We start from the raw sequence: 10,522 nt of genomic DNA, 5'->3' as shown, positions 1-10,522 counted from the left end.
ACCCACCTCTCACCCCGAGCGGAGGCTGCAGGAAGGGAATGGGGTGTAGGACCACGATGAGGCTGGAGAAGCGGGAAAGGAGACAGCCCTGGCCATGGAGGGGAGCTGCCCATGCTGTTGGGAAAGCCCTGGAGCTACAAATGTGCCTGCAGCTGGGCACAGGGGCACACTCGGCCAGGGACAGAAGTGGGAGGATGAGAGGCATGGGGGCTGGGGCAGTGGTGGCCCCTCTCTGGCACTGAGCTGGTGACAGAAGCCTCTGTCATGTCCCTTGGGGTGGCCATGGGCACGTGTTCACCCAGGCCACGCAGCTCCATCCTGGCAGTGCCAGCACCCTTCCCAATTCCAGCCTGTTCCCTCCCGTTCCCATGGCAACCTGTGACCTCACCGGGTTCCTCGGAGCTCTGCCAGCACTTTCAGCAGAAATAAGGCAAATGAGCAGGGCTGTCCTGCTGTCCTCCCTGTCTGTAGGGGTCTGTCGCAGCTGGGGCTCAGGTCAGGGCAGGCTCTGCTGCAGGACCGAGGTGTCACATTGCAGGTGTCACACGGCGCCTGTGGCGGTGGCATCTGGCTGAGCCAGCACGCCAGGCTGTGGAGGCTCCTGGGGTCTGGGGGGCACCAGAGCACTCCCAGCCCTGCACAGGCTTCAGCTGCAGCCACTGCCCCCTTTTCCAAGTGCCCAGTTTTTCCGCTTTTGCCCTGCTCGGCAGGGCACACAAGGCCAGGATGGAGAAGAGGGATCAAGAGTGAGACAAACAGAAATAAATGGAGAAACTGGTGCCTCTGCTCTGCCTGGTGGTGTCACTTTTCTCAAGGTTCTCCCCTGCCTAAGGGTCCCTTTTGGCCTGGGATCCACTTCTCCCTCTGGTCTAGGGTCCCTCCCGGCCTGGGGCTCTGGCTGTTCCTGCCTGTCCCATTGTCCCGGGGGTCCCTCTTGTTCCCGGGGTTCTGGAGGTGTCTCTCAGCTCTGGCTGTGCCCGGGGTCCCTCTCGGCCCGGGGCTCCAGCCGCAGGAAGGATTCCGTGCCGGCCCGAGTGTCCCGCACGCCCGGGGTTCCCTCTCGCTCTGGGGGTGTCTCTGGGTGCGGGGTTCCCTCGCGGCGCTGCCGGTGCCGGTGCCGGTGCCGGTGCTGGCGGTGCCGGTGCTGGCGGCGGCCCCGGCATCCCGCGGCCCGGGGGCGGCCCCGGCGAGCGCAGCAGCGCGACCACCCCCGCAGCCGGCGGCAGGGAAGGAGGCAGCGAAGGAGGCACGGGAGAGAGGCAGCGAAGGAGGCACGGGAGAGAGGCAGCGAAGGAGGCACGGGAGAGAGGCAGCGAAGGAGGCACGGGAGAGAGGCAGCGAAGGAGGCACGGGAGAGAGGCAGCGAAGGAGGCACGGGAGAGAGGCAGCGAAGGAGGCACGGGAGAGAGGCAGCGAAGGAGGGCCGCGGCTCCGCTCGGCTCCGCTCGGCTCCGCTCGGCGCTGACGGTCCCCGGTGCCGCCGCCGTCACTCGCCCCGCCCGTCCGCGGTTCCGCTGGCGGCTGCGGGACGCGGCGCTCAGCGGGGCCGGGGGCTCAGCGGGGCCGGGGGCTCAGCGGGGCCGGGCCGCGGGATGAGCGCCCGGCGGCTCCCCGGGGGCAGCGGGGGCCGCTGATGCTGCGGGGACCGCGGGGGCGGCGGGGGTGGCTCGGCGCGGCCCCGCCCGCGGCGGGGGCCATGTGAGCGCGGTGCCGGCAGGATGCAGAAGGGGATGCGGCTCAATGACGGGCACGTCGCCCACCTGGGGCTGCTGGCGAAGAAGGACGGGGCCCGGCGCGGATACCTGAGCAAGCGGAGCGCCGACAACACGAAATGGCACACCAAGTGGTTCGCGCTGCTCCAGAACATGCTCTTCTACTTCGAGACCGACTCCAGCTCCCGGCCCTCGGGGCTCTACCTGCTCGAGGGCTGCGTCTGCGACCGCGCGCCCTCCCCCAAGCCCCCCCTCTCGGCTAAGGACTCCCTGGAGAAGCAGGTGGGCGACACGGGGGGCCCCCCGAGGGGGAGGGAGGATGGCCCGAGGGGTCCGGGCCCCGCGGCCCCGGAGCTGCCGGAGCCCGTGAGCTGCCCCACGCGTGACCGGGGTGGGGAGGTGAGGATGAGGCCGGTCTGTGCGGGGGAAGGGGGATGATTCCCGGGGCTGCGGTGCCGGAGCAGCGGGTGGGTTCATTGTGGGGGTGTCGGGCTCTTTCCGGGGCACCCCCACTCCCCCTCCCATCTCATTAACCGGCGGTAATTAGCGGGGGCCGCGGGGCGCCTCCTGGCGGCCGCGCTGGGCGCTGCGGAGCCCCGCGTCCCCCCCGGCCCGGCTCTGGGCTTTGGGCTCTGGGCTTTGGGCTCTGGGCTTTGGGCTCTGGGCTTTGGCCCCGGCGGAGCGGGGGTTCCGGGGTCCCGTGGGGCGGCCTCGCTGTTTCCCACACCCCTTCTGCCCCTTCCGTGCCCTTCTGCCCCCCCGGGCCGGCGGTGTGAGCATCTCGGCGGGGGGAGCTCCGGGCCTTGTTTTCGGGCAGATTTCACCCTGTTCCCGCTCGCCACATGTGCCGTTTGCACCTCCATCCCCAGCCCTGGCGGGGGGATGAGCAGAGTGCGGGTCCCCTGAGCCCCCCGTGCTGGCGCTGGGCTCCAGAGCCCTTCGGCAGCGCCGGTGGCTGCGGGGGATCAGCGCGGAAACACCAAAGCCCTTGCGAGCCCCCGGCAGATCCAGGGGTCCCCCAGCCCCGCGAGCACTGACGGGCCCCGGGGGAGGGAGGGTTTGTCCCCAGCGGCTGTGCCTTTCCCCGCTGGGCAGGGTGCTCCTGGAGCAGCAGGGCATGGACGTGGCGTGTTTGTCTGGGCTGCTCGGCCGGAGCTGGGATGCTCCGGAGCAGCCGGGAGAGACGGGACGGGAGCAGGCAGGGGGGACAAGGGTTGGCTTCCAGCTGCGGGCGCAAATCCCCATCCATCGCTTCCAGAGCCACCTCCAGTGTCATCAGCGTGGACAGGAGCCAGCAGGATTCACCCTCTGACCCGCTGGTAGCCCGCGGAGCGTGGACATCTGCCCTGCGGGAGGCTCAGCGGCACCGGGGCCCCTCAGCGGGAGCAGGGTGGGGGGTCCCGGGACCCCCATCCCGGGCCGGGCAGTGCAGGGGCACCGCGCGTTCCGGGTCCGGCTCTGCAGGGCTTGCATAATTCCAGCCTGCCGGGCTCTGGGAGGCGCTGGGAGCGCTGCCGGCACAGCGCAGGACGGGCCCAGGGCCACCCCCGGCACCCCAGGGCATGGGGCAGCCTGGGAGGAACCAGCCCCCTAATTCTGGCTATTGCCGGCACTTGGAAAGCCTGCCAAAGAACCAGGCACGCAGCACCGCTGCTCCCTGGCACATCCCTCCCTCCTGGCTGGGAACACAGGAATATTTCCTTGTGAAGAGGAAGGAAATTTCCTTGTGAAGGAGGAGCAGGAAATGCTGTGGGTTTTGCCCGGCTGGGGCTCCCTGCAGCCCGGCTGTGGGGGGCGGCACCTCGGGGGCTGTGGTCGCAAGGGCTCACACCGCCGTGGCTGTCACTGCTGTCCCTTCAGGAACAGATGTTCAGCTTCCATGAAGTTTTCCAACCAACCTTCCTGGCCAGGCTGGAATCAAGCCAGGGATCGAGTCTCTGGGTCCTCGTGTTTGTGCAGGAGGGATTTCCCACCCTGCAAACTCCCTGGGGAGGATGTGACATCCCCTTTCCAGTTCAGAATGCGCCCGGGTGCTGATCCTCGCTGTCAGAGAGGGGCTGCTGCCACGGGGAGCTCGGGCCGCGGCAGATGCGTCCCCTGCCACTGCTCCTCGTGGCTCAACGCCTGGCCCGTGATTCTGTGTAATTCCTTAGGCCAAACGGGGCTGGGAGCGGGAGCGCTGGATGCCCGCTGCTCTGCAAGCTAATTAATGGCCCAGGGATGAGATAAGCGGCGAATATTGATGGTGCAGATCCGCAGCCTGGCCGGGCGGGAGGAGCAGGTGGCACACGGGGCTCTGGGCAGGGGCTGTGCCCCCCACGCCGGGGAAAGCTCGGCTTCAGGCTCACCTGAGAGCCAGCCCTGCAAAGGGAAGGTGCTGAGGAAATTTCTGGCATTGCCAGTGATCCCAATCAGTTGTGTTCTCAGGGTGTTTATCTGTCCGCGGGGTTCCAGCTGCTGCTCCGAGGACAGCGTTCCTTGCAGCAGAGGAGCTCCAGGTTTGGGTTCCTTCCTTGCTGGAGTGGAGCCTGAAACGTTCCCAATTCTCTGCAAAGGAGGAATTTTAAGAGGTGGGGCTTTCAAACCCCCTCTTTTAATGTACACATACTTTGCTTTGGGGGGATTTTTTCCTGGAACACAGTGAATTTTAGCATTGGTATATGTGAGAAGAAGGGAATAAGACATGTGGAAAACTGGAGCACCAAAGAGGGATTTGCTGCCTCTGGAAACTTTGTTTTCTTTTTCCAGAAACGAATTTTCCTTCCAGCCAGTTGGATGGGGAAGATAATTTCCTGCTGGGTGAGGTTGGGCTGTGGCCTGGGGAAGGGCCCGTGGGGTGGGCTTGGGGAGGCTGTGACCCCGGCACTGGCAGGAGCCCCCTGTTCCCCTCCTGTGCCACCCCCAGCCCGGCTGCCCCTCGCCCCCCGAGGTGACGGTGCTGGGATGGGCTCTGGGGTGGGCACCTCTCGGAGGTGGATGGGCTCTGGGCAGGATGTGGGGTGCCCCAGGTGCGAGGGGAACAAGGTGAGATCCCAGCAGAGGAGCTGGGCAGGTGCGAGCTCCAGAGCTGATCCCACCCCAGGGACAGGGGAGGGTCAGCGTGGGGTGAGGGCTCTCCTTTGCACATCAGCTGGGGAATCACAGCTGGCTTTGCTCCATGGGTCCAGCCTGGAGCTGGATTTAGGATCACAGCATCACTGAGGTTGGAAAAGCCCTCTGAGGCCATTCAGTCCCACCATTCCCTCAGCACCGGGCTGCCCCATGTCCCGTGTGCTGCCCCGTTTCCAGGGATGGGGCTCCAGCAGCGCCCTGGGCAGCCCAGACTGGTTTCCAGACCCACATCCCAGTGCCGTGGGCTGTTCCTAAGCAGGAGGCCTCAGACAGAGCCAGCGTGGTGCTGAGTCAGGCGGTGGCCCCGTGCAGAGCCCTTGGCTCCAGGCTCTGTGGCTCAGAGCTGAGCTGTGTTCCCCCAGCCGGGGCTGCTCCGAGCTGCCCATGGTGGGCATTTCCTTCCCCATCTCCAGAGCGTTTTCCAGGGCTGGGGCCATGGAGCACCGAGCTCACCCTGTCCTGCGGGCCCCATTCCTGAGATGCTGGGAGTGCTGGAATATTTGGATGCCTTGAGGACGTGCAGCAGCTCCAGCTGTGCCAGAGCCAAGCCCCAGGCCCTGCTGCTGGAGCCCCTCCCGGCAGTGGCAGAGCCTGGGCACTCTCCAGTGGGGCTGAGGGACCCAGCTGTGCCCATCCCTGCATGGGGGGCTCCCCTCAGGACCCCCAGGGCTGTGGAGGGCGCTCAGAGGGGCCAGATGGTGTCAGTGGAGCGGGGCTGTGCAGGCCACCCATGGACACCCTGAGCAGGGCAGCTCCCAGGCCATTCCAAACGCTGGCATTGGTGTCCCAGGCACTGCATCCCCAGATCCCAGCCCTGGCTGCAGGTCCCTGAGCATCAGCCATCTGGGGCAGTGAGAATTCTTCTACCTGAATGCCATTCCAGGCAATCTGATTTTTTGGAGACTATAAATCATAATTTGTGGACTTAAACCTGAACTATTCATTGGTGTTGGGGTGACACCGTGGTTTTAATTAATCAGTGTATTGAGTGATGCCATGTGGGGATTTCTGAGTGAGGGGATGCTCAGTGTTGGCCCCAGCGACGTCTTCATGCCTCCCTGCCAGCATCACCGGATAAAATCAGGGGGAAAATTGATGTATTTGAATATTTTACGAATATTTCTGCGCATGACTCCAGAGCCTACTCCACAAGGATGATGCTCACCTCTAGTATCCATTTCCAAATATCCTGACAGCCATACTGAAACAAAGAAGGGAAATTGCAGCCTCTGGGATATTTTTTCTTATTGTCAGCACGGAAATGAGCTGCTGGAGCATCCAGCTCTGAGGTCCTGTTTTCCCAGAGCACAGAGTATGTAGGTCAGGGATGTTAAAAGCTGCCATGGCTGGCTGTGGATTTTTAGACTCATCCATCCAGAGCAGGAAAATTCTGCTCCCCTTGCCCTTTGTGTCAGCTGGAATAAGCATCAGCTTCCCGAGCAGGCGGATGTGATGTGCCCAGGGCGGGAGGGTGGGGGCAGGCAGCCCCGAGGGGTGAATGAAGGGGGGCAGCCCTGTGGGGGAGCGACCCCTGTGAGGGCACAGCCGAGGGGACAGGGTGCCGGTCGGTGCTCTGCTGTGGCCGGGGTGGCTCTCCCGCGGTGCCCCCACGCTCACTCGTGCGGGGGGAGCGCCCACCCCCAGCGCAGCCACCCGGGGGTTGTTCAGGCTGTAAAAAATGCCCTTTGCAAATTCTAAAAAATCCTGCGAGAGGCTGGTTTCCTGCTTTGGAAATAACGTGGCGCTTTAAAGCTTATTTGAATTTATTTTGGAGTCTCTCTGCACATCGGTGGCACCCCCTGCAGCAGGCAGGGCCAGCGGGGAGCGGGGTGTCGCTCACGGTGCTCTGGGTGCCCCTGGAGGGGCTTTAATCCTTCCCTGGGTGTCCTGGAACGCTCCCGGGTCATTGTTTCGGGCAGGATTGCCGTGTCCTGCGGGAAATGCCCCCGGAGGCTGTGTGTCCGGCGGTGCCAGACGGACAAACCGCCCACAGAGCCGGGCTCCGGGGCTGCGCCCCCACAGCGGGCTGAGGAGGGAACAGGGGAACCTGGAAAAGTGGAAAACCCCGCACTGAGGGGCTCCTCAAGAATCCCATCTGCTTTCTGTGGCCAGAGCAGAGCGAGGGCGGGGGGATGAGGGGGCTCCGCTCCCGGGGCTGGCAGCGTTGAGGTCATAAATGAGATAAAAACGGGTGTGAGGAGAAGCAGAGCCACGCTGTGGGTAACTCCTGCCCTGCCCTGGGCAGCACAAACCCAGGGACGCTGAGCGGGGCCGGGATGGAGCTGGGAGCTCATCCTGGCACTCCCAGCTGTCTGCCCGGTGCCCTGAGTGCCGTGCTGGCTCTGTCCCTCGGTCTGGTGCCATCCAGGGCTCTGCTCCTGTCCGTGGATGTGATGCTCAGCCCCTGACCCAGTGCTGGGAAGCGCTCCCGGGTTGTTGGTGCGACGTGTCACTGTGATGGCAGAGAGGGATCGTCTCGTAGGCGGAGATAAAAGGTGGTGGGAGTTTTATTATTCAAATATAAAATAACTTCCTCCTTCCTAGCACGCTGCACTTCCTGGGAATTGTGTGGGGATAAGCTGGAGCAACACACGGAGCGGGGTGTGCGTGCTGACAGGAGCCGGGCTGGGGTCGGGGAGTCCCGGCTGCAGCACTGGGGGCTCGCACCCCTCCTGTGGGTCCTGCTGCCAGCCCCCTGAACTGACAAAGCTCAGGAGCTTCTGGGAGAGCTCCGGATCACCCCTGCCAGGAGCTGCTGCGCTGGGAGGTGCCTCGAGTGGGCCAGGAGGGGCTCGGGGGGCACCTGGCCAGGTTTCTGCCCTGGATCTGCAGCCCTGCATCTGCAGCCCTGCATCTGCAGCCCCGGATCTGCAGCCCTGCATCTGCAGCCCTGCATCTGCAGCCCCGGATCTGCTGCTGTCCCAGCTGGGCTGGGCTCTGGGTGGGGGCACTCACCCAGGGCAGCACCGAGGGACCCGTGCCACCCCCGGGAGCACAGAGGGATCTGTGACACCCCTGGGAGCACAGAGGGACCCGTGCCACCCCCCGGACCCCCGGAGCACACACAGCTTCTGGGAAGGACAACACAGGGCTCGCTATCTCGTGGACTCCTGGCGGGCAGGGACCGGTTTGGGGGACTCCTGAAGTGTCTCCCCGTGTTTCCAGTGGCGTGGGGGCTCAGCCATGGGCTGTCGGTGTGGGGTCTCGGAGTGGGAATGTGCACACCGTGCTCTCGGGGTGGTTCCTGCGGCACCGGGAGCTGCTGGGGGCACCAGCACAAGAAGGGGCTCCCCCACACCTCGCTGGTGTTTAGGGGGGCATTTCCAGCCTTGCCAACCTGATGAGCTCTTCTTGATGCAGTTACAAGGGAAGGGATGGCAGGTGGGTGTAAAGCTGGGGTACAGAACAACACCCTTAGGGACCAGACATTTTTGGTGAATTTCCCTCGGAGCTGTCTCTTTGCCAGTGGAAGCCTTTGGGAGTGGGAGGGAGGGAAAGGGGGTGGGATGTGAGAGGCTGGGGAGCTGCTGCAGCTCCAGAGGTGTCCTGCAGGCAGACAGGGAGCTCTGGGCAGCCTGAGCACGGCAGGCTGGGGAAGGGGTGGGCGATGGATGATGGTGTTTGACACCGGGGTGTGTGATGGATGACGGTGTTTTGTCATGGGGACGGCTCCATAAGGAGAAAGCTTCTCCACAGGACCAGCAGTGAAAGATCCTGCACTTAAAGGATCCGTGGCAGAAGTGAAGGAGCTGCATCTTCACCGGGGCCCTGCAGTGGCTCCCCAAAGGTGAAAGGTGTTCCTGAAGGAGGGCTGGACTGTTCCCATGGGCAGCGTGGGCTCCCGGCCCCCCTCTCCCCCTCTGCCGGACCCGGAGGGGCTGTGTGAGCTCCGAGGGTGTCACCCCGAGCCCTGAGCCCTGGCTGGGCACGGGCTGGGGGTGCTGGCTCTGTCTGTGCTGCTGTGCCCTGTCCCCCCATCATCCCGGGCTCACCCAGAGCCTCCTGTGCCCGTCTGGGGGTCCTTCCCCCAGCACCCCGGGGCTGATCGGGGGCAGGGAGGGAAGAGCGTTGTGCTGCCCATCGCTGTTTCCCCATGGCACAGCCGGGGTCCTGCCAGGCTGCTGCCCCTTGGCTTGGAGGCAGCTTTTACCTGTTTTTTCCCTGATGAAAGCCAGCAGAGGAGCAGATGATGTCAGGATGAGCTCGTTCCAGTGGGTTTGGTTTAGCCCAGTTATTCCGGGCAGTATCCGGCACTGCAGCGTGGTACCTGTTTCCTTGGAGACTGCAGGGAAGCAGAGGAGCGGCACAAACCCGGCGGCGGCGGCACCGCACACAATTAGCACAAACACTGGAAATGTCAAGGGAGGCTAAAAATAGCCCAGCAGCGTGGCCACCCCCCCGGAGCCCCGGGGAGCAGGACACGAGGGACCCGGGCTCGGCTCGGCGTCACCTCCCGAGGGCTCGCTGCCCCACGGCAGGGATGCAGACAGTGATCCTGGGCTCAGGGAGTCACTGAGGCTGGAAAAGACCTCTAAGATCATCGAGTCCAAGCTGTGGATGTGGGAGGGGATGCAGGTCCAGCTCAGCATCCTTGCTCCTCTGTCCGTTCCCCAGGGGAGGGTGTCCCCAGGGCTGTCACCACCGGCTCAGGACGGCAGTGCTCTGGACTTGGGTGGGTTTGGTGCATTTAGGTTCTCCTGAAGCCGGCTCTTTGCCCAGCAGGATTCTCCTGGGTGGTGGCACGGCTGTGCTGAGAGCAGCCCGTCGTGGCCGGGCTCCTGGTGCTCCCAAACCTGTTTTTGGTCCATGAGCCAGCCCGTGGTGGGTCAGGAAGTGCTTTGTGACCGTAACCCTTGTGCTCGCCCCCGCAGCACTACTTCACTGTTAACTTCAACCACGAGAACCAGAAGACCCTGGAGCTGAGGACCGAGGATGCCAAGGACTGCGATGAGTGGGTGGCAGCCATAGCTCACGCCAGGTGTGCCCTGTGCCCGTGGGGGCGAGGTGAAGCCGTGCTGAGGGTGCCTGGGGGGGCAGGACGAGCTGGACACTGCCAGCAGGCAGAGCAGGACGCTTCTGCCCCCCAGCCCCACGCTGGGGACCCTGGTGCTGAGTGGGGGTCGTGTTCAGTCGTTCCCCTGTCCCCATTCCCATCGCAGTCCCCTGGCACAGGCTCCCCTGGCAGGCTGGCACTGCCTGTCCCAGCCTGGAGCCAGGGGGTGCCCGATTGACCCTCTGAAAGCAGCCGGGACTGGTGAGGAAGGGGTTTGTCCTGGCTGTGCCCTGGGAGTGCTGGCACTGCCCGGCTGCCACGGAGAGCGCTCAGGGGGCAGCACAGCCGGGTGCTCCTCTGGGGAAGGAAGGTCTGGGCTGGCAGTGAGGTGTGGGATCAGGCAGGAGCTGTGTGCAGGGAATGGCAGAAACCCCATCCCCTGCGGCCCCTGCCAGCAGCAGGGCTTGGCAGGAGCTTGTGCCACACACCCTCCTAAGCTCTTGGAATGTGGCAGGTTACGGAGGTTTGGCCAGGCTGTTTGGGGGCCTTTTTTGACTCCTATGATTTAATTCAAGTTTGCTCTGTCCTTTCTGTTTGCCCCTTGTGGGAGCCCACATCCTCTCCAGAGGAGCCCTTTGGGAGCAGCAGCATCCCCAGCTGCAGGAGCTGCCCCTGCTTCATTCCCTGTGCGGGGTGGGAGCGGGGG

General features: G+C 64.4%; 1 protein-coding gene across 2 annotated transcripts in view; it reads left to right on the top strand.

Annotated features, from left to right (window-relative positions):
* Positions 1–1,293: 1,293 nt before the first annotated feature.
* Positions 1,294–10,522, top strand: part of RASGRF1 (Ras protein specific guanine nucleotide releasing factor 1) — a 28,436-nt gene continuing 19,207 nt past the window's right edge. The window contains exons 1-2 of one of the 2 annotated variants that reach the window (XM_015639431.2): positions 1,294–1,994; positions 9,695–9,801. In XM_015639431.2, the coding sequence (XP_015494917.1) occupies positions 1,719–1,994; positions 9,695–9,801 (383 nt within the window). In that variant the 5' untranslated portion in view covers positions 1,294–1,718. The remainder of the gene's footprint in view (positions 1,995–9,694; positions 9,802–10,522) is intronic. The other variant, XM_015639430.3, reaches the window with a different exon arrangement.

Source organism: Parus major, chromosome 10 (genome assembly GCF_001522545.3).
Source record: "Parus major isolate Abel chromosome 10, Parus_major1.1, whole genome shotgun sequence".
Classification (NCBI taxonomy): Eukaryota; Metazoa; Chordata; class Aves; order Passeriformes; family Paridae; genus Parus; species Parus major.
This window is presented reverse-complemented; position numbering and strand designations above follow the sequence as displayed.